General features: G+C 53.0%; 4 protein-coding genes across 4 annotated transcripts; all 4 read right to left on the bottom strand.

Annotated features, from left to right (window-relative positions):
• Positions 1-4,696: 4,696 nt before the first annotated feature.
• IUM83_04830 (uncharacterized protein) lies at positions 4,697-6,688 on the bottom strand (the record flags this gene model as incomplete). Its single annotated transcript, XM_067928928.1, has 1 exon — positions 4,697-6,688. One exon carries the CDS (start codon positions 6,686-6,688, stop codon positions 4,697-4,699), a length of 1,992 nt encoding a protein of 663 aa, XP_067796317.1.
• Positions 6,689-11,520: 4,832 nt separating this feature from the next.
• Positions 11,521-13,305, bottom strand: IUM83_04831 (uncharacterized protein; the record flags this gene model as incomplete). Its single annotated transcript, XM_067928929.1, has 1 exon — positions 11,521-13,305. The coding sequence occupies one exon, from the start codon at positions 13,303-13,305 to the stop codon at positions 11,521-11,523; it is 1,785 nt and encodes a 594-aa protein (XP_067796132.1).
• Positions 13,306-18,432: 5,127 nt separating this feature from the next.
• IUM83_04832 (uncharacterized protein) lies at positions 18,433-19,431 on the bottom strand (the record flags this gene model as incomplete). The annotated part of the gene is made up of 1 exon (XM_067928930.1): positions 18,433-19,431. One exon carries the CDS (start codon positions 19,429-19,431, stop codon positions 18,433-18,435), a length of 999 nt encoding a protein of 332 aa, XP_067796315.1.
• A 1,742-nt stretch (positions 19,432-21,173) lies between these two features.
• IUM83_04833 (uncharacterized protein) lies at positions 21,174-22,952 on the bottom strand (the record flags this gene model as incomplete). The annotated part of the gene is made up of 1 exon (XM_067928931.1): positions 21,174-22,952. One exon carries the CDS (start codon positions 22,950-22,952, stop codon positions 21,174-21,176), a length of 1,779 nt encoding a protein of 592 aa, XP_067796314.1.
• Between the last annotated feature and the right edge of the window lie 783 nt (positions 22,953-23,735).

Here is a 23,735-nt window from a genome sequence, read left to right on the forward strand (position 1 = left end):
TTGGAGAATCACAGGCGATCAGCTCGCAGAAGTGAGTCAACTCGTCTTTGAGAACGAGAACGTACTTCGTACTCCCGTAGCTGTCCCCCATCGAGATATAGTCCATGTGGAGCACTTCATTCCTCTTGGTAGCTGTTTCTGTCTCCGACCATGGACGCTGAAGCAGCTTTCCGCCTTTGATATGCTTGCAGAGGAGACAGCCGTTGACAAATCTCGTCACCACTTCGCGCGCATTGTCAATGGCGTACGAACCCTGCAGGTGGTTTAACATCACCTGGATGCCTCGGTGTGCTTGGATACCACAATGAGCCACAACTAGTACTCTCGTCAGCAAATCCTTCGCCTGCCGAGGAATCCAGACCTTGCCATTGACATATTGGAGACCCTCTCGTTCTTCCGACGAGACTGGCAATGAGCGACGATAGCGCTGTTGTTCTTCACGGACAGCGTCTGGGGATGGCCATTCAAAACCATCATCTTGTAGAGGACGTAGCTGACTTGGTAGTGCCTGACTGCGAGTCCTCGCAGCCTTGGTCTTCAACACCACCTCCACGTCCTCACGTACTGGCCACCTCGACACCAAATCCGCCCAATGATTATCCTCGCCATTGACATGCTCAATTAAATAGCGAGTTCCAGAGAGCTTCATCGCCCAGCGCTGTAATTTACCTCGAACATGCTTCTTCAGATCACTGTCCGGGCAAAATATCTGGATCAGGTTGGCATGGTCAGTAAAAATACGGTATCCAAGTGGTCGATGAAGTAAATACTCGAGCTCCGTTGCTGCGTAGACCACTGGATATGCTTCTTTCTCCACTACGGACCAATGCAGCTGTGATCCTTTGAAAGAACCACCCTTGCACACCAGCAGCTCGTGACTCTGCTCATGAATTGGGATGCCCTCCTCCCAATTTTTCACTTGCGTGAGGATGACAGCCCACCCATTGGCCGAAGCATCCGAGCTGAGGCACACTACGGCATCTTCATCCGGAAACGAGAGCGTGGCCGAGCTTGCAAGTCGCTGCAAGAAGGCTTTGTAAAGCTTGACTTCTTCTTCACTCCACGAAATAGCCACGCTAGCAGCTTGGCGTTTACGCCGACTCAGTCCCTGCATCACCGCATCAAACTTGGCCTGCAAAGGGGACACCGCCCGTCCATAATCCACGACAGAGTCTCTTAGCCAGTTTGCAGCACACAGGAAGCGTTGAAGCTCAGCAGCATTAAGCGGAAGCGGTAACGAGACCAACGATTCAACACGAGCCGGGTCGTGCGTCACTCCACTCCCATCAATAATCTTGCCGCACCAACTAACCTTTTGCTCGTAGATGCTGCTCTTTTTCACGTTCAGCTTCAGGTTAAGCTCTCGCAGGCGTGCGAAAAACTTCTCGAGGACTTCCAGATATTCCTCAAAGGTTGAAGCGAACAGAATAATATCATCCACGTACACGAGCAAATGGTCATTGATTAGGTCAGCAAATGCTTCTTGCATGGTCGACTGGAAGTGCAGCGCAGAGTCGACTCCTCCCTGAGGAACACGCGTGGGCGTGAACACCCCTTGGTCAGTTTGGATACTGAAGCACTCACGACTGTCTTCATGCAACGGCAGTTGCCAGAATCCCTTGAACATGTCAAACTTGCCAATAGCCTTGGCCCCCTTCACGCGGCTTGAGACTACGGACAGGTTTGGAATGCTTGCTGCTATCGGCACCGTCATGCTGTTAAGTCGACGAAAATCGGAGGTGACCCGAAATTCTTCACCGCCAGCCTTCTGTACTGGAACGACCGCGCTAGACCAGCGACTGCCGTTGTTTGGGTACACATACCCACACGCCACCAGCTCCTTCATGTAGTTGCTGGTGTAGGAGCTGGCAAGCGGCGAATAACGGCGAGGCTTACAGCGTATCGGCTGACTTCCCTCCTTCAGCGTCACGCGGTATGGTGCAACACGCGCAGGTTCATCATCCCCTAGACGCGAACGCCACACATCCTTGTAGTCCATGACTATACGCCGTAGTGGTGCCATCAAATCCTCCGGGAAACCACTTTCGCCAGCCTTCCTGATCAAGTCGTTGACAAACTCAGTAGTCTCGTCCTCCACGTCATGGCCGATGTCAGGATCACCGCGAATATCATCACCATCATCACCATTGAGCGCACCTCCACTCGCCAACTGTTCCATCTGGCGATCAACATCGATGCCAAGTGACAACAGGGTGGGGTTTCCCAACAAAACTCTCTTCATCGTCTTCGACGATAACACAGTGAACCTTGCGAAGATGGACAGGGCCAGCTGCAGTGCCGAGCATGATGCTCACATCACAGCACTTCTTGCAAGCAAGGAGATCTCCTCCCACGCGTTCCAGGAACACTGGCATCTCCATCTCGACTGTTGCCACTGGTGATCCACATGCCTCCAGGTCCCGAATAGCACTCGCCGGCAGGACGTTCACCTCCGATCCTGTATCCGGCCGGTACGGCAGCTCCACGACATCGTTGATCACCACCTGGTGATGACCTGGAGTGTGACGCACACGAGCGGCCTTGACCTTGGCTATCTTTGACTCACGTAGACGCTGGTAGCACTGCTGCTTTTGCTCCTCAGTAGCAGTCGGGCAAACCCGGACAAGATGAGGTCCCTTGCAATATAGGCAACCATCTCGTGGCGGCAGGTGGGACTTCCCCGAGCTGCCCGCATTTGGCTTACTGCCCGCTGTCTTGGTGTTGTCCGGCTTCGGCTCCACCCTCTTGGCGTCCGTCTTGGGCGCTGCTCTGCCTCCGTCCGGCTTCACACTTGGTTTGCGCTCTGCCTTCTCCTCCCGGTCCATCAGATGGTACCGCTGCTGCATTTTGGCGCGAGCGAGGATCAGCTGATGCAAAGCAATGTCGTCCGTCTTAGCTTCACGATGCTGGAGCGAGACCAACCGCTTGATCTCAGTCTTCAGCATGGCAGGCGACAAATTCTCGATGATCAACTTGCATCGATTCTTCATGCGGTCACGGTAGTCGGATCTGTCCTTGCTACCCGCCGCCAACATGGATGCAAACCCATGCTCCTCAATGAGCTGGTCGAAGTCGACGAAATACTTGACGACTCTTGCCTCCACGTCTTGCTCCTTCAAATCCATCTTCAGGTGGGTCTTGAAAAGCCAAAGATGTCCGGGATGTGCCCGTTCATGACCTCAGCGACTCGCTCCGTGATCTTGTTCATGATCTCTTGGTCACCTAGTGCGTCTCGATCTTGTCGGAACACATAGCGGGCCAAGTAGTCGAGCAACTTGGGCTTCACAGAAGCGCGTACACTCCGCAGCACTGAGTCCACTGGCTCTTAACTGATGCGGCAGCGCTCCTCGATCGCCTCGCGGTAGCGGCGGCGCTCTCGCAGCCACTTGACGAGCGATTCTTGGTCCCATGCAGCGAGCTCAGGTGCACTGATCAGCTCGTACACGGGCGGAGGGATCGTCATCTCGACGTCCCCATCTGCGTCGACGCGGAAACTCGGCATCCGTGGCTTGAGTCTTCGTCCACTTGTAGAGCGGCCCCCGGTCGATTCTTGGTCCAGCTGGAAACTTGGCACTCGCCAAAGTTAACTTTATGACGACCAATGCGCTTGAGAAAGCAAATTGAATTCTGATGGCAATGCAAAACATGAAAGCGGCGCTAGCTACTCCAGCGCACACTGCTGCCAGTGCCTTAGTGGACCTACTGGGTACCTTGGCGTCTTGTGATCCAGTCACCCACCTTGAGCTCCAGCCCCTCACCCTTGTCCAGCCCCGAACCTTGAAGTCTAACGACTCATCTTGAAATCCAGCCATCGTGCTGGACACCAAGGCTTCGGATCGCTTCCTGACTTCGGGTCGCGGCCTGTCGCCAGGATGAGTTGCAGCCTGACGTCAGCGACTCGCTGGCTGTGTTTGATAGATTCTCAGCGCCACAAGCTGGAGCCCTATGAGGTGGCGAGACTGGCACAGGACGACGGACTGCGGGTCTTGGGACGGAGCTATGCGGTGGCGGGACCGCTGATGGACGACGGGTGGTCGCTGGTGTCCTCGTAGTTGGTCTCGGAGCAGGAGTTATGTGCTTTGATGCAGGAGCGGCTGGGCCGTTGTGCTTCCTTGGCATACCCCCGCAATCCTTTAACATCGTAGCGAGCAGCCCGCTGATCTCATACGTGTAGCTGCTGCCACCGAGATCGCTCCCATCCAACATGTCAGCGAACCGGTTTGGCACGCCCCTGAAGTATCGACCGATGAGCGGGTCCTTACTTCCGTCGACCGGGTTCTTGCCGTTTTCGCCAGTCCGCGTTGTGATGATGTCAGTCGGCTTGAACGACGGCCCAGTAGCTAGCTTCCCACCAACTCGGCGTTTACAAGAAGACGCACCGATTGCGGGCTGCTGCTGGTGATCCACTCATTATGGTATCTGTAAAATCATCCAACACGGAGACTACAGTTCCCAGCCGCCTACAAATGCCGCTTCGAACACCAAAAAAGTTGGTCTGGTCAGAATTGGCGAGATCGTCATATGGAGCTGCAGCTACAGATGACAATGTCCGTGTTTGCTAGGAATGCAAAAGTTCATGAACTACTAGTAAAAGAAAGGTATCGAGATATTTACAAACGAAAACGAACAGCGATACATTTTGAACAAACACGATACACGATGAACTATAAAGTTCGGGCAGAGCTTCGACCCGTACTTAGAACGATTGCACCGCGCTTTGAATCGTATCAGTAGCGGATTGCACCACATTGCCGTAGCTTTTGGTCAGGTCGCCTGGTTGAGTAGCGTTCGCGGGCTTGGGGCAGCCGAAGCGCGCTTCCATGTCTTGGCGCCAGTTGTCGTAGGTGATCTTCTGATTCCCGCTCTTGATAGCGTTCACAATTGTCAAGCAACGCGGCTCCTTGGCACCCCAAGTCGCTTTGAACTGCGCCGAGTACTCAGGAGTGCCACCGAGACACTGGTCCTCGAACATGCACGCCTGACGCTCTAGGTCCGCCATGACCGTGGGGCAACGACCTCCCATAGCCGCCATAGTTTTGTCGTACCAATCCGACACCTTCTGTTCAGCGGGGCACTTTTTGTCAACAATGATCACATCCACGTTGTTGTTCTTCGTGCCGTCGTAATGGACAGAGGGGGCAACCGTTACCGGCGTAGCAGCTGTAGTCGGAGAGATCGATAAAGCCCCCTTCGATGCAGGGACGTTGTTCGTGATGGCCACGTTGTTGGACAACACGACGTTGTTGTGAGTTGGAGCGGCATTGTTTGCAGGCTCCGGATTGCCAAGACCCGTGTTTTCGCAGTCCTTGTGACGAATATTAGCGCTTTTGCTGGTCGACGGAGAGGAGTATCCCTCAGCCTCCAACCTGCGGCCAGAGCCCCATCGGTTGCGGAGCCAGTCGAACAAGCCCCAACGTGGACGGCTAGTTACAGGCGCCGGGTTCCAAGGGACCGTAGCAGGGGTAGCAGGAACAGGGCCTGCAATCGGAGTAGGGGTAGCAGGAATCGGGGCTGCAGTCGGAGTAGGGGTAGCAGGAATCGGAGCTGCAGTCGGAGCAGCAGTATTCTGAGGAGGAGCGGTGGTTGCTGGAGCCGCAGTCGTTGTAGTGCCGTCGCAGTTGTTGTACATGTCCGCAAGCTGGCCACTGAGTTCGTACGTGTAGCTGCTGTCGCCCAAGTCGCGGACATCCATAAGGCCAGCGAACTGGTTGGGCACACCTGTGAAATACTTTCCGATGATCGGGTCCTGGCTCCCCTGAATCGGGTTTTTGCCGTTGACGCCCGTGCGCATGACGATGACCTCCGTGGGGCTGAACGTGCCGCCGTTTCTCTTCGAGCACGAAGTCCAGGCAACCGGATTCGCCGCCTTCTGGGCGAACGTTAGACGCTGGGTGCCCACTCGGCACTTGTGGAAAATGGTATGGAGGGCATCGATCATTGCGTGGTGCGACCAGAAGATGGGGTCAGCGGGGGCAGCAAACGTTCCCATGGTGCCATCCAGACTGGCGTGCACGTTGTTGTGGCATCCGCCCTCAACGCTGGGGGACATCTCACCGATGTTCTTGGCGTTAAACACTTGCTGTTGAACCGAAGCGTAGCTCGTGCTAGCGGGAACCGAGGCTGAGCCCCAGTCGGAGCGAGGCACGCAGTGAGCACAGGCAGCACCAGATACGGCTCCCGACTGGCAAAAGTGGTTCAATGGCGACACGTTGTTGCAGCGACCGGAGTTGTCGATACCGTTGATCGTCACCGTCCGCTGTGCTCCAGTGGTGTAGCCGCCAAGCTCGGTCGTGATCGAAGCGCAGTCACCGAGAGACGAGCATGTTCCAGCGAGAACACGGTTATTGGCACCGACCCAGTTAAAGTACGGTACCGTCACGCAGGCGTACTGGGAGCCTTGGCCGCGTAGCATGTTCTCGAAAACAACGAGCAGCAGTCGGTGCCAGTAGATGAACATGCACTGGCGATGGGCCTCCATCTCCGACTGCATCTCCGTGTGCATCTCCACAAACTTGATGTACGCACCAGAGTCCATGGCCGCAGCCAGTGCACCCTTGTACGTGTTCTTTTCCGCCGTAGTCAGAGCATCCCAGTCCTTACGAACGCGAGCGCCGCATTGCGCGTCGACTGGTGAAAGCGTCGAGACGAGCGCGAGTAGCGAAGCGCCCAACGCCCACGCGAACTTCATGACTGGTCTTGACCTTGGTCTCCAAGAGAGGATAAGACGCTAGGCGAGTTGCCAGCGAATTGGAAAATGATCGCTTCCCCATGAACACTCGCAGTCTGACGTGGATGGTTGACGGACAGCAAGAAGCGGGGAGAGAGCAGGAAACAAGGTGGCAACTTTCACAGTTGGTCATCATAAATTCCAAGCTGAAGCACGCCATGCTCTGCCTCTACCGTGCTAAGATCATGGTCTATTATAAGCGGCACCACTTGTTGTCGGTGAGATAGAGATCCGGGGAGGTGACCGCGATAAGAAAATGTAATGGCGTTGTGCGTTCTGCTGTTTCTAGCCAACTTCAACTTCGTCAATACAAAACCGAAGTGTCCGAGCGAAATCGGTCAAAAAGTTGGCAAAGAACTTGAGGCGGTTGGCAAACAAGACTCCCCACCTGGTTGACATCAGGTGCTCTGGAGCAGAATGAATAACTCCACGTGGCGGCTGGATAATTCTATTTTCCAGCCGAAATGACTTTAACTATAATTGCTGCAATTATTCCTGATCGATTTTTTCGAGAAGAGCTGACTGCAGCATGTTCCGACGTGCTGGGGTGGATTCTAGCAACGAGCTAACAACCAGCGTGGGTAATGCCGAGCAGAGGACGCCCTCCGAACTGGCACTTGGTTTGCGTGTACAGATAGCTGCGTCCGTAGTTTTGCACTGTTCACTCGAAAGCGACAGGAGAGGCACTCTAGGCAAAGTACTTCAAGTACGAAGCAAGCTGTAGCCACCGAAGTTTGGTGCTTGTGATCGAGATCACGTTAATAAAGAGCGCAACTCAAAAGCATAGTCTTACTCCTTCGTATACCCGCTTTTGAAGCTCGTTTCTCGATCACAATGAAGCCTTCAGGACGCAATATCTAATGGCTGTTGAGGCAGTCAGTCGAAGCCAGTGGATGGTAATCGGCTTCGTGGAAACGCTGTGCCGAGGCCTATTCCAGAGCAGCCTGCTGCTCGAAGCTGGGCTAACCATCTCAGCAGCTGACCTACCTGCCACATCGCCGTCTCTGAGTTGGTCCCCACCGAATCTTGACAGGTAAGCTAACCCGATATTCGCTTGGAGAGACTCGCTTCAACCGAACGGAGTGCAAGAACCCGTGCTTACTGTAGTGAAGAAAGGATACTTGAGGAGCTTAGTGCTATCACGGGATGTGCTCAAGCCATGGCGGTGTATTGCGAGGTGGACAACGACGATGTCCGTGCAAGAGCATTCCTCGTTATAACGAGGCGATGTCTGTTGCTCGTGGTGAGGCCTTTGGGCCACACTCTCTCAGTCCAGCAAGCTCAAACTCCCTCGTCTTTCTGGGTTATATTATCCTGGATGCCTTTGACGTAGACTACTCTCGAAGAGTATACACAAAACTCGTGCACCGATAATGCGAACGAACTCTTGCTGCTATTATAGTGTAGCCCCACCCAGCGAGCTCGACGTTCGTAAGGATAGGTAAAGATGCATCTGGTGCAGTGGAATGGACACAATTATTGGGTCGCTCCTGAAAACCCAAATTGCTAGTACCAAATTTAGTGCATAGCTTGGGCGGTTTTGCTCTTACCAAATCTGCGTTGTCTCCTGAAAACCCAATTGCGTACTTCCCACTCGCGGTCCAAGGACACAATGATCGCTCCCGCATTGCTGCTTCTCTCCATCATTCAGCGCCGCCGCCGGTCTCACCGCCGCCAGTCGTATCGCTCGACGCTAGAGCGTCGCCGTCGACGCGAGCGCGACCATCGCATTGCTCGTATTGCACTTCAGACGCCAGCAACTTCGTCTTTCTCCGTGCTGTTTGGCTCTGGTGACGATCCAGCGTTGATCACTGTCACGGGATTAGACCACCCCGCGTTTCACTACGTGCTACAGCATTTTTAGGTGCTCTACAAACGATTTACTCCCTACGGACCGGCTGGCTCAGCAATTGCATCGCTAAGTGGCTCAAGGCATGGTCGGCCTCGAAGCTTGGACGCATATCAATGCCTCGCCCTCGTATTGGCATGGACACGGACAAGAGGCTCTGAATTTACTCTATGCATGATGTTTGGTATAACAGCATCCGTCTGCTCCTTGTTCGTTCGGTTTGGTCGAAGAATTTTAATCCGCGTACTTGCTTCGGATCAGCGTGCTGCTATCAAGATGCCTAGTCTACCCGATGTTCGGCGTTATCAACAAGCAATCCACAGAAAGTATCCCCAGTTGAACGACGTATTCGGAGTCGCCGATGGTCTCAAACTATATCTACAGCAGAGCGGTGATTGCATCTTGCAAAACATGTTCTACAACGGCTGGAAGCATGACCACTACGTCGGAAATGTATTTGTCTTTGTCCCCGATGGAACGATTGCAGCGTGCGCGCTAAATGCGCCTGGGTCGCTTCATGATTCTCAGATATCTGAGTGGGGTGGCATATACCACAAGCTTCAGAGCATCTATGAGCAGGAAAGTTTGCATTGTGCTCCCGCGTAACGGTGTCCCATTCATCTCGCCCAATTGGCTTGTAGTGGTCAATAAGATCGAGAAGATCACGGACTTCAGCTGGCGAGAAGCCAGCACCACGGGTCGCAGTTGTCGCTGTGCGGCGACGTCTTCCACGGCGGCCCTCACTTCTTGTCGATGCAGTTGCAGGCGGTGCTGAGTCAGGCGCTTGTTGATCAGATGCTGGTGGAGTGCTAGTAGTAGTATGGGCTGTTGGTGGCGAGGCATTACCGATCGGAGCTTCTGCGAGCGAAACTTCTGGCGGCGACACTTGCGATAAAGCGAAATCGAAGCTAGCTGCAGGCGTGGGAACAGGAGTAGACGCTTGAGTCGCTGCAGACGGTGTTTGTTTCGTTAACGGGAAGTCATAGCTAGGGGGCGGCGGCGCATCATCACTAGATGAGTTAGGCAAGACCATGCTGAACCAAGTTCGAGAATGAAAGGCATTTGACATGCGTATCTTTGACGCATGGTACGGGCACCCAATTTGAACGCCCGTGACACGACCCCGTACAAATCGACCCTCCTTGCAGTGTGGATAAAGCCGCACTCTTGCGGCTTTATTTCGTCCAGGGCTCTGTCGCGATTTGCTAGATAAAGCCGCAAGCAAATTCAAAAAGCCGAATAGAGCCGACCCTATAAAGCCGAAGATAACTCCGCGAGATTGGCTATACAACGGTATACGAGAGGCTATACCTACTTGTATACTCGGCTAATTTGTGTGGGGTTTGTGTTTCGGAAAGTTCCTGCTCAGGTGAGCACCACAACACAACCCCCCCCCCTCAAGTTCCCGTCCAAATCAGTATACAGCCAGTCTACTCATACAACAAGCCTACCCTGGCACGATGGGGCGCCTCCAGGGCTACGAGCGGCAGCAGTTCATTGAGACGGGCTTACCGAAGAAGGGCGACAGGCTCCAGCTTTGGTGCAAGCATTGTCATGCAGCTTACGGCGACGAACAAAGATCTGATCCTGCACCCGCGCCCAAGATCGTCATAGGGCGAGATACCAACTATGTGAGCCACCTCAAGCGTTGTGAGTACTTCCTTGAGGCAGTCACACTGCGCAAGGTTGCCCCTCCTCCCTTTGAATGTGTTACTCTTCACGAAGCGTTGATGCGCAGCGCCCTGCGGCCTATACCCAGACCCAATGTGGCGAGGACCCGACATCGGGGGGATGACGTCAGTGATAGTGTTTCGACGGTCCGACAGCCCAATTAGGTACGATTTGTCCGGTAATGTCCGGATATTGGCCGCCACTTGCCCCACAAATAAAGCCGCGGCTTTATCGATAAAGCCGCGGCTAAATTATAAAGCCGATCGGCTAAAAAATCGATAAAGCCGAAAAGCCGAAAATAAAGCCGCGGCTTTATCCAACACTGCTCCTTGGGCCAAAATGGTACGATCAGCAAGCACGCGACGAACCTTCTACGTCTGGTTTAGTACACGCAAAATGGGTTTTGAGTTTTCAGGAGCGACCCATTAGATCCCCCGAACTTCTGCCTCCCAGTCCCCAACTAGCCGTCTACAGTACTAGATTAAGCGCAATGTTCTCTTCGTTCTCGTCTTTCATGACATTTTTCGGTGTGATGATGCTACATCCAGCGACGTCGGCGGCGAATCAAGTTGTCTACATCCCCGCGCCGACGTGGACGGCAGCGAACACGACTAAAGCGGAGCAGCGTTTACTGTGGATGCCGTTGGCTTATCTCGAAGACCAGGGGTTCAACACTACGGCGAACTTCGCACGGTGACAGCTTGACAACGGCTTCGAGACTCTTCGTGACTTCATGAACAACGGCAACTACTCGGTGACGTCGGGGGCTGACCAAACTGCGGCTGGACAAACCCGAAGGGGGTCCCCCAACAAATTCCGGACAACGAGATCATGCGCACATCAGGCTATACCCGTAATGGTCCATGTGAGATTTGGCTGAACGACACGCTGGCCTACTCCAGCGTTGACTGTCTTGTGTGTCTGCCTAACATGACTTACGCGCTCGACTATCGCGGATGCGGCACAAGCTGCGTCATGTACTGGTATACGTTGGGCGTGTCCAAACCGGATCGAGTGTATTCGTGGGAGGTTTACAAGGAATGCATCCCTATCCTTTCGAACGCAAGCACGGCGAATGAATTGTCAACATCGACTTCGAGTTGGTGCGACTATAAACCAGGTACTGTCAAGCCAGCGAACTAGCATGCTAAGTCGACAATCGGTCTGGCGAAGTATTGAGCGATATCAGGGTCCTATAGCTTAATTAAAAAACTAAACGGTCCTCTGATTATCGAATATACAAATTGCCCCGGGTTTCCTTTCCGTGCACACGCTACAACGTTTTGGCGGAGGTTGACTCAGCTCCAGCGATGCCATTTTGAGAGACGTCATTTTGAGCGGCGACGTCCGAGAACTGGATCGTGCTGTCCGAATCCCCAACCGATACCTGCGAACCACCCTCCGAAGAGCCCCACGAACCCGAGTACGAAGTTGTGTTCGTCGAGTTGATCGGCTTCGGGCAACCGAAGTGAGACTCCATGTCCTGGCGCCATGACTCGTAGATGATCGGCTGCGAGCCGTTCATGATGGCGTCCACGATGGTCTTGCAGCGCGGCTCCTTCACCTTCCAGAGCGCCTTGAACGCGGGCGAGTAGTCCTTAGTGCCACCCAAGCACACGTGCTCAAACATGCAGGCTTGACGCTCGAGGTCGGCCATGTTTTCATGCGAGTCGCCTCCCATGATTTCGATGGTCTTGTCGTACCAGTTGAAGGCGCGCTTCTCGGCGTCGTCGGTGATGTAGGCATCGACCGGCGCGTTGGCATCGAGCGGTTTTCCGTTGCTGTCGACAACTACGATGTCCTGGTGGCCGTCGTCTTGACCGTTGTAGTCGGTCTCTGGAAAGTTGTTCTGCGAGGCGTAGTCGTTCCCGTCGGCATCGTAGCCATCGTCCTGTGCCATACCACACATGGCAGGCTTGGACGAGGAGTTCGTAGCAGTCGTCTCCTCCAGCTTACGAGAGGTAGGAGAGGCGTCACACCGATTGTACATGGCAGCAAGTTGGCCAGTGATGGTGTACCCATAGCTGCTGTTGCCCAAGTCGCGTACATCCATGAGACCAGCGAATTGGTTGGGAACTCCGGCAAAGTACTTGCCAATCTTTGGGTCTGTCCAACCGGGGATCGGATTAACCCCCAACTCACCAGTGCGCATCGTGATCAAATCGGTCGGACGGAAGACACCACCGCCACGGCGACGGCACGACGTCCACGCGACCGGGTTGGACGCCTTCTGGGCAAAAGTCAGTCGCTTTGTTCCAACACGACACTTGTGGAAAATTGTGTGCAACAAGTCGACCGTGGCGTGGTGCGACCAGAAAAGAGCCTCAGCTGGCGAAGCAAATGTGCCCATAGTGCTGTCCAGATTGGCATGCACGTTGTTGTGGCAGCCTTCTTCAACGAGCGGAGACATCTGACCGATGTTCTTGCCTTTGAAAACTTGCTGGCGAACCGATGCGTAGCTCGTGCTGGAAGGCACCTCAGCTTGACTCCAGTCACTACGAGGCACGCACCTGGCGCAGGCTGTGCCATTGAGGGACGAGAGCTCGCAAAAGTGATCAAACGGCGACTCGGTTACGCACAGACCGTAGTTTTCTTCACCATTAATGGTGAGTGAACGTACTTCGCCACTCGTGGAGCCACCTCCTAACTCCTTGTTGATGGCCAAACAGTCGGCGAACGACTTGCAAGTACCCGCAGTCACGCGAGCGCTGGCGACGATCCAGTTGAAGTACGGCACAGTCACACACGCAAACTGCGGTCCTTGGCCGCGCAGCATATTCTCAAACACGAGAAGGAACAGCCGGTGCCAGTAGGTGAACATGCACTGGCGGTGAGCCTCCATCTCGGACCTCATCTCAGTATGCATCTCGACGAACTTGATGTAGTCGCCCGAATCCATGGCAGCAGCGATGGCGTTCTTGTATGTGGTCTTCTCCGTGGCGGTCATCATATCCCAGTCCTTCCGCATTCGAGGGCCACAGGTCGTTTGAGCTTCCACCTCCGCCAGCCGCGAGAGCAGCGCCAAGAGAGCGGCACTTAGAATCAGCAGGATCTTCATGGGGGAGTGTTGCGTCGGAGAAGTTGTAGTGAGATACGACCTGCGTCGTTGGCAAGGAAATGCAGACTGGAGTCCCAGAAGGCTGGGTTAGCATGACGGTTTATTCTACAGCACGCTAACGTATGGAAAACGGATGTATGGGTGTGCAGCCAGCTGTCAATCGTTGCTGTTGTTGTATATTGTAGATGGAACTTACATGTAAACCATTCAGACGAAGCAAGACACATGTTGGCGTGTATACGGTATGTCGTGAATCACGACTCGTGATGTACAGAACATAACACAGACCTGCCGACAGGACCGGGGCTCTATCGTACTCTCTCAACGTTTGACTTGTGTGCCTTGTGCACTTGTCCCACTCGATAAAATCGCTTCACCACCTTCGCCTCGCAACGACAGAGGTGCACCAAGTTCAGCTTGTAATACTGTAGCTCTGCAAAAAACTTGCATTACGACCCCGAAGTTTCTTAGCTAACTGTCGGCCATGCACAGGAGCATAAGCTGTTGGGCCTCCGACCCATCGACTTATCATCCAGCTGTGCAGTATACAGTTGCAGTATTACATTGCATTGTTATATATTTTCAACCATGTTGTTAGAATCGCCGCATCCACACATTGGAGTTTTTTCGTGCACGGTAGCTTCGGATATGAAACTGTGTAGATATGAAACGAGTGTATACTCCAATATTAGAGACCAGCGCGATCGCTATTTTCATCATACGACTGACTGTAATGCGGGTTTAGCAGCCGCATACGTTTCGATTTTTGTCGTGGGTTACATGGATTTTGAGCAGCTCTCGAATAACGTGTGTTACACCACCGACAACACGATGCGGACTTGAGTACCCTCCGCCTTGGTGCAATAGAGTGTCTGCGACCCTCCTCGTGCCGGTGGTGTCCCACCTCATGCCGGTGGTGTCCACTGGACAGCCGGCAACACGGAACGTTGACGAGCGATCTGTTCGCCTCAAGCGTTCGATCGGTCGATCGCAATCAACAGATGATCCCCCTTCTGTAATAATCACGATGTCGTTTACGTACGATTTAAAGGAAAACGCCATACTTACTTACTTACAGTAGTACTCGAGTTGATCTACTCGAATACGAAGCGTGGCGAAATGCGCGGATGGTTCGAAAAGGTGTGGAAGAAACTAAATGGTCGCTTTTAGACGCTACAGCGTTTTAGTAGGGCGTTGGTGGCAGTTTCCAAAACGGTGTCATGGAGAGCGCAAAAAAGATCAACGAGTTTCCACTAACTGGTGGTAGATAGGGATCCTTGCGACTCAGCACTCTCAAGTAGTATAGTCAATAGCATAGGTCAGAGGAAATCCATCCCTCGCCATTAAAATCCCTCGATTTAGCTTAATATAGGGAAATAGGGGGGATTCCCTCAAATACAATTATTGTACATAGTACTAGTACTGTCAGGAGTGAAATGTTGGCCAAACCGTGCCAACTGCAGTGCAGTCGGTGCAGATACTGCACTGATTGCGATCGCAGTACCATAAACAGTACTATAAACTCGCCAACTTTAAAAGTTGAACCTGCTGTCACGTCGAGATACTGCAGAGTGATCAGTTTGCCGGCTGACAGAATCGCCTTCAGTAAGGACGTCGAGCGGTAGAATTATCGCGTTCAAACATGCATTAATACATGTACGGGTATTCCATGATGAAAACAGTGTACGTTGTACAGTATCACAGTACATGTTCAGCGTGCTGAATTGGGTAGTTCACTCCTAGTGCGGAGCTCCGTCGACATTTGGCCACTGCAGCAGCAGAAGGAGCAGACAGCTGTCGCATTGTTCTCATTCGAATCCAAATTTGCAAGATAGATTTGTTCTGGATTCGGATACTGTATTGGTACATGCATAGAGCCGAATTCGAAAGAAGAGACCAATGATCTATGTATTTTTGTAGCCGTAATTCGGATTTGGACACTTCCCTGGGATTTTTTTTTTTTTCAACGGCGAGTCTCAAACATGCGATCAGACACATCAGGAGACCTGATTCAGGACATCACTGACCAAAACAAACAGATTCAGGGCAAAACCAAACGGAAAAGCGGGCTGAACCGCACCGAAACAAATAAATTCAGGGCAAAACCAAACGAAACCGGGCACATTGGAGTCATTCTTGGCCAAAGAGTCTTATTTGACCCACGAGTTTTTTTGACAGACGAGTCATTCTTGACCCACGAGTAATTCTTGATCCTCCGTCGGTGGGCCGCGCACATATGAATCAACAAAAATTCCGCGCCTGCGTTCGACTACAAAGAACTTATTCCCTACCATAGGCTAGAGCGGCTCGGGGCAGGTCCTGTTTCCTGCTCTACAGGAAGCCACTGAGACAATACCAGAAGTAAAACGGTGATCAGGACGTGCGCGGACGCGCTCCCTGGCCCCTGTTGGCGGGTCGCTCACAACCTACGTTGTTAACCAGATTTTTTTAATTTGTTTTGAGTAAGATACATTGTTGTTACTTAACGGTTCGGCTAACGACATCCTATGACCTTGTCGGTGGTCGTCTCGGCCCGCCCACCCTTCTAGCTATGGCTCATTATGTAGAGCCTCCCGTGTGGTCAAGACTCAGAAGCCGCGAACTCCGAAGAGTTCTCATCGTGGTTCCGGTCGAACCAGTTACCAATGTCACTGGTTGCATGCGAGTATACGACATCCATGCCGTGTTGCCACCAAACGCTCTCGAAGGGCGCTGTTGGACGCTGCGTTTGGAATCCATGGTTGAGTTGGCCAAGGAATCCGCCATTTTGTTGTATTTGCGCTCATGATGTTGCCAGGACAGCACGTTCAACTTGTCCGCAAGGCGGCGGTCTGCCAGAAGAGCCCCACTAGATGCTTGGCCCGTGGAGGCGTGCGTGTCATCTGTATAACCACGAGAATTTGTTTTGAGTAGCGATACGTATTTTAATAGTAAAATAGCGAAGAAGTTGGTAGTTAACGTTCAATACTGTACACGGCATGGCCGCGTTAAAATGTATTGTCTGGAATTTGGCATCCTGAGCTACGCTACAGTTCCTCGTTTTGTTTGATCCACTTCCCAACTGAGCGACCCTGGTAGGTAGAAGTGCATGTTCGTGAATTTTAACCCGCAGTACCTGTAAGTGCTGTTTGCACACCAGTGTTGCTGTCTGCACAACGGTTTGTCTGCGATAGCCTCCAAATTATCTACACATTCGTTGCTTGAGATCACTACTTCCGTTTATCGGAATCCGCAAATCTGTCCTCTTGGAAGAAGTCTACACGCCGGCTTCAAAGGTATCAGTGTCAAGTGCAACAAAATTAATACAAGACATCAGTACCCAACGAGTTCTCATGGCTTTCCAGGGAGCTCTGCGATAAATACAATGAGATGCTGATTGCTGGACAAGCCGGCAGGGGAAGGGGGGGGGTACGGGTAGCTCAAAAGCCGAAGTGCCGTACGGTGACAGCAGTGCCCTCCACAAGTGTATTTAAGAGAGAGCAATGGTTGGCTAACAAGTACCTCGTTTCTATGATCTGCAGGCCACGTTTTGGGCCGCGGCTCTGGCAAGCCGGCATTCATACTTCGCATCCTTGTCCAGTAAAGAATGAGGGCGCCCGCGCGGAGCAATGACGCCCCCGGGAACAGCGCTGCAGCGTCGTTCTCGGGAGGGAGTCCAACACATAAAAATAATTACAAGTATTTTGTAAAGTAATCAATGCTTAAAATAACAAATGACTATTGTATTTTAAATGGTTGCTTAAACAATTTTTTTCAAATCCCTAATAACTACTTAAGTATGCGAATACTCGCTAAACCTCGACCACAGCAGCAACAACAAATAGCAGCTCTCAGAATGGGTCTTCATGTAGATCATACAGCAGGACGGACTCTCATCTGCGGGCTGCTGGTGGAGACACTGTTAATGCCAGTGTATGTGGAGTATTGGATCAGACGACGAAGACAACCAGACCAAGGACAACGCCGGCTGCAGCCCGACCGACACCGACCGACGGCAGCACACGAGGACCGCGTAAACACTATATCTACATAATCGACGCCACATCAACTGCGGCACTGCATAATCAGCATCAGCGGTTGGTGCTGCCGAGCTGGAGGGCGCTGCTACAGGGCACGCCCCTCCTGTAAGGCAAATAGCGCTAGGGAGCTTTGCCTAACTGCTAAATGAACTCACTTCGCAACTTACTATCGAATAATGTATTGATAAGATAGCACCTCCCTCGATCCCGCCTGCCCGATTTATTTCTCACTAAGGAGTCCTTAGGCGGGTTCTCAACCGAGGCGGACATGCGTTTTCGGACACTTTGTGATCTGATTGGTTAACAGGATGTTACAAAAATGATACTGCACAACGCATGCGTTGGCAAGCGTTAACTATTTTTAGCCAATCATTGCACTGCATTATTTGCATTCCCCTCAAAGCACCCCCCTCCTCTGACATGGCGTCGGTCCGGCATCGACGTGCTTCTCCCCCGCGCTTCACCCCCACCGCAAGGTAACGGCGTCGCTGGAAAGCTGAAGATGAGCTGTGCGGCCTTCTGGTTTGTTTGGTAACCATCAAGCGACACCAAGCAGCACGAAAAAAAAATTCAACAGTTCGAGAGCGGATTTCGTGGCGAGTGCATGCTTCTACGCTACTTAGAGATTCAGCTTTCAAGAGATACTACAGGGGTTTGGTGGGTTGGACCAGCTTCGCTCCCCATTGCCGGACAGGGGAGTCTTGGTCAGCGCTCCAGATATTGTTGAGTCATGAACCACACGTAGATCACACAGAGTAACAGTACAATGATTGGATAATATTGATCAAACACTGGACCAATCAAATTTGGTCAGTTTCATTTTCAACCGAGCATACGGGGTAGGGCACGCATGTAACGCACGCGTCGAGAAAAACACTTCGGTTGAGAACCGGCCTTAGTAAGGACGCAGTGATCGACGCGAGCACACCAAACGCTTCGCGCTAGGATCGTGCCAGTTCTTCTTTGTTTGTTGCAAGTCAGCAATCTCCGAACGTGGCGATGCCAATGTACGCAAGAGCAACTGGCGTGATATTTCGTCTTACTTGACTGCGAAGGGTATTTCTACAGTGGGTCTTGTACAAATGCTTTCCCACCTTCACAACAAAGTCTACCACGATGTGCTGTAGGTTGATCCAACCCCAGCAGCGTCATTTTGAGCAGCGTCGCCCGAGAACTGAATCGTGTCATTCGAGTTCTCGACCGATTCCTGCGAACCCACCACCGTGTAGCTCGTTGTGCCATCCGAAGAGCCCCACGAACCCGAGTACGAAGTCACGTTCGTCGAGTTGGTCGGCTCCGGACAACCGAAGTGAGACTCCATGTCCTGGCGCCACGACTCGTAGATGATCGGCTGCGAGCCGTTCATGATGGCGTCCACAATTATCTTGCAGCGCGGCTCCTTCACCTTCCAGATCTCCTGGAACTCTGGTGAGTAGCCCTGGGTGCCACCCAAGCACACGTGCTCAAACATGCAGGCTTGACGCTCGAGGTCGGCCATATTGTCGTGCGAGTCACCTCCCATGGCTTCGATGGTCTGGTCGTACCAGTTAGCGATAAGTCTCTCGGATTCATCAGAAATGTAAGTATCGGTCGGTATATCAGCGTCGACCGACTTGCCCGATTTATCCAGGATGATAATGTCCAATGTGTTGCTATCCTCACCAGAGGGGTTGTTATCACCTTTTGTTTGGTCTTCGTCTTGGGTAACTGAGCACTTGGCGTTATTGTTGGTTGCTGTTGCCTTTGTTGTCTCCTGCAACTTGCGTGACGTGGGGGAAGCATCACACTGAGAATATAGCTTAGCTAATTGCCCACTGAGCGCGTATGTGTAGCTGCTGGAGCCCAAGTCGCGGATGTCCATTAAACCTGCGAATTGAGTCGGAACCCCAGAGAAATACTTGCCAATCTTTGCATCACTTGAGCCAGGGATAGGATTGACTCCCTTTTCACCAGTGCGCATCGTGATGACGTCCCTCGGGTTGAAAGTACCAGTGTCGCGGCGAGCGCAGGACGTCCACGCCACAGTATTGTTGGCTTTCTGGTCGAAAGTCAAGAACTGCGTCCCAACGCGGCACTTGTGGAAGATGGAATGGAGCGCATCAACCATGGCGTGGTGCGACCAGAAGAGTGGATCTGCGGGAGCAGCAAAGGTTCCCATTGTACTCCCGAAGTTGGCGTGAATATTGTTGTGACAGCCTTGCTCAACTAGGGGAGACATCTCACCGATATTCTTGCCCTTGAACAGTTGTTGACGCACCGACGCATAGCCCGCGACGGTAGGCACCCGAACAGTAGTCCAGTCACTGCGAGGCACGCACCTGGCGCAAGCTGATCCAGTCGCCGATGACTGCTGACAGAAGTGATTCATCGGTAATACGTTCGCACAGCGACCAGAGTTGTTGATACCGTTGATAGCAAGGGTGCGCTGCACACCACTCATGGAACCCCCAGTTCGCTAGTGATGGCTATGCAATCAGCGAATGACGTGCAAGTACCCGCAGTCACGCGGGCACTCGCGACGATCCAGTTGAAGTACGGCACCGTCACACACGCGTACGCTGCTCCTTGTCCACGTAGCATGTTTTCGAACACAATGAGCAAGAGTCGATGCCAGTAGGTGAACATGCACTGACGGTGAGCCTCCATCTCGGACCTCATTTCGGTGTGCATCTCGACGAACTTGATGTAGTCGCCCGAATCCATTGCAACCGCGATGGCGTTCTTGTACGTAGATTTTTCTGTTGTGGTCATCGCATCCCAGTCCTTTCGGACACGTGCGCCACAGGCACTTCGTACTTCAGCAATTCCTGATACGAACGCCAGGAGGCTGAGGCCAACAACCCACAGGATCTTCATCGTGAGCTAGACCGTCCCCGATTTTTCGCTTTGATGACAAAGGAAATTGAGAACTGCGGTTGCTCCGGTCCCGCTGGTCCCGCTGGGGGTTTCCGACGGTCCGCTGCCAGGCGACAAAAAATCGTTACTGTTACTCCGGAATCAGCGCCGCGATGGGTATGTGAACTGCCAGATTGTATAGTGGTTTCAGTCACGAGTCAGCATGTAGCGTATTGGTTGCGCTCCATTCTGCATGTACTACATTCGCAGGCGTAAGTATCCTGGATAGCATGTACGCCAGACCTTGTAGCGCCATTATGGCACATTTTTCGATGGCCAACAATTGGTATTTTATTAGCTCGAGGTAGTCGATAAATTCATTTCTGCTGGCGATGCTGAAAATTTGCTTGCATGCTAACCTATCAAATACGTACGCAATAGGGATGTTTCACTTCGAGGGAACTTGTAGATCACAAACGATGATCGCTGGCGTGCTACGTCACTAGTGAAATATTACCGCGACCGTTCAAGCAAACACGTACTTTTAATCATCGCCTAGAACTACGTACGCACAAGTACTTCCAACAAATGTATGGATTAAACAACTCAGTTTGGTGCGCTTGTGACTACCTACACTCGCATGCTACTGCGCGTACGTACCGGTATGCAAGGACGACGACTGCAATCGACACCAAAACAACTTTTGTTCCTGTAAGGTTGCATCCAAGCTTTTTCAGCAAAGTAACGATTGACTTACTGAAACCACCGAAACTCTCATAACGAGTTGAACCCAATGATACCTTTGTAACATTTTCCGACGGTACATATACCGGCACTTCCTACGATACAGTCAGAATCGCACTGTTGTGAATGCTCTCTATCATATCAAATACTCATCCATGTATTTATTGACTATAATTGCTGGAGAAGAACATCGGGCTAAAAAAAATCTAAGAGAGCAAGCAAGCGCAACCAAATATTTCAGGTGTCGGAGCTGCGTTACAAGCAGCCTCCTCACGTATCCCACGTCGACACCGTGGCTACCGTCGCTGAAGAATCGCCGTCCGGGAACTGAATCGTGTCATTCGAGTTCTCGACCGATTCCTGCGAACCCACCACCGTGTAGCTCGTTGTGCCATCCGAAGAGCCCCACGAACCCGAGTACGAAGTCACGTTCGTCGAGTTGGTCGGCTCCGGACAACCGAAGTGAGACTCCATGTCCTGGCGCCACGACTCGTAGATGATCGGCTGCGAGCCGTTCATGATGGCGTCCACAATTATCTTGCAGCGCGGCTCCTTCACCTTCCAGATCTCCTGGAACTCTGGTGAGTAGCCCTGGGTGCCACCCAAGCACACGTGCTCAAACATGCAGGCTTGACGCTCGAGGTCGGCCATATTGTCGTGCGAGTCACCTCCCATGGCTTCGATGGTCTGGTCGTACCAGTTGACGACGCGCTTCTCGGAGTCATCGGTGACATAGACATCAATTGGAGTGTTGGCGTCGACCGGCTTGCCAGAGTTGTCGACAACGACAATGTCCTGGTGACCGTCATCCTGGCCGGTGTAGTCGGTCTCTGGAAAGTTGTTCTGTGACGCGTAGTCGTTCCCGTCGGCATCGTAACCATCATCTTCGGCCACGCCACACATCGCAGGCTTTGAAGTGGAGTTCGTGGCAGTCGTCTCCTCCAGCTTACGTGAAGTAGGTGAGGCATCGCATTGGGTGTACATCGTAGCAACTTGACCGCTGATGTAGTACCCGTAGCTGCTGGAACCCAAGTCGCGCACATCCATGAGACCCGCGAATTGATTGGGGACACCGGAGAAATACTTGCCAATCTTGGGGTCGGTCGAGCCGGGAATCGGATTAATTCCCCTTTCACCTGTGCGCATGGTGATCACATCGGTCGGGCTGAAGACACCAGAGTCGCGTCGAGCGCAGGACGTCCATGCCACTGGGTTTGATGCCTTCTGGGCGAAAGTAAGCCGAGCCGTTCCCACTCGACACTTGTGGAAAACCACGTGGAGCAGATCAATCATGGCGTGGTGCGACCAGAAGATCGGATCCGACGGGGAAGCAAATGTTCCCATGGTGCTGTCCAGATTGGCGTGCACGTTGTTGTGGCAGCCTTGTTCAACGAGGGGAGACATTTGGCCAATGTTCTTGCCGTTGAACACCTGCTGACGCACCGACGCATAGCCCGTGACGGAAGGGACCCTGGCCTGACTCCAGTTACTGCGAGGCACGCACCTGGCGCAAGCTGATCCAGTCGTCGATGAAAGCTGGCAGAAGCGACTTAACGGCCACGTGGTCACACACCGACCGGAGTTGTTGATACCGTTGATGGCAAGGGTGCGCTGCACGCCACTCGTGTAACCACCGAGATCGCTGGTGATGGCCATGCAATTGGCGAACGACGTGCAAGTACCCGCAGTCACGCGGGCGCTCGCGACGATCCAGTTGAAGTACGGCACCGTCACACACGCGTACGCTGCTCCTTGTCCGCGTAGCATATTCTCAAACACGACAAGAAAGAGTCGGTGCCAGTAGATGAACATGCACTGGCGGTGAGCCTCCATCTCGGACCTCATTTCGGTGTGCATCTCGACGAACTTGATGTAGTCGCCCGAATCCATGGCAGCAGCGATGGCGTTCTTGTATGTGGTCTTCTCCGTGGCGGTCATCATATCCCAGTCCTTTCGCAGTCGCGACCCGCATGTCGTCTGAGCTTCCACCTTAGCCAGTCTCGAGAGCAGCGCCAGGAGACCGGCGCTCAGGATCCACAGGATCTTCATGGTTGCAGTCGAAGAGGTTCACGTGCGTCGTTAACAAGGAAATGAGGAATGGAGTCTCAGCGTGGCAGCATCTGGGGGCATTGGGACCGAGGTGTGTGGCAGTTATGCTCCGGACCGCCTGAATATTCCGCCGGCCAGAAGACAACTCTGGCGCGTGGAAACCGCTGACTTTTCGCCGAAAGTGATGGTTTTCTATGGCAATTGCGCGCGGTTAGCGTTGCTATAGCGCTGCCGGCTGTCGCCGCCATCGCTTTCTGGGCGTACAGTCCAGGCATACTTCGAAGTACAAGCAGCAGTCCAGATGGAGGGCCTTATGCGTTCCGGGTTCAATCGCGCGCCACATGTGCTACGTTGTTCCCTGTGAGGACAGGCTCCATGCGGCCACAGCGCACAACATCCGTCCGGATTGAGCGCTCGTTGCTAATGGGTAGCCTGCACCACGCGTTGGTCGATCGATCAGCTGCACCGCGTCCTCAAACGCTCCACGTAAGAGCGTTGAGTCCCTGGAATTTCAAACGGAGACTTGCATTTCCACACAATTGCGACTTGGTCGAGCACTAGTTACTCGACAAGCTGCACCCACCCGCTCGCCAACGGTATGCGAGGGTGTTTCCGTCATGCGAGTCCCAGGCGACCATGCAAGCTCACGTTCGGAGGTGTATAGTGGGTGCGCTGGATTTCGGAGCAGTCCCAGCATCTCGGGGGGGGGCAGTCGATAACATAGCGAGTGAGGTTGGCTTTCCTCCTGTGGCACCGGATCGGGTGGAGAACGCAACTCGGCGA

This window comes from Phytophthora cinnamomi, assembly GCF_018691715.1.
Source record: "Phytophthora cinnamomi strain GKB4 chromosome Unknown Contig17, whole genome shotgun sequence".
Taxonomy (NCBI): Eukaryota; Oomycota; class Peronosporomycetes; order Peronosporales; family Peronosporaceae; genus Phytophthora; species Phytophthora cinnamomi.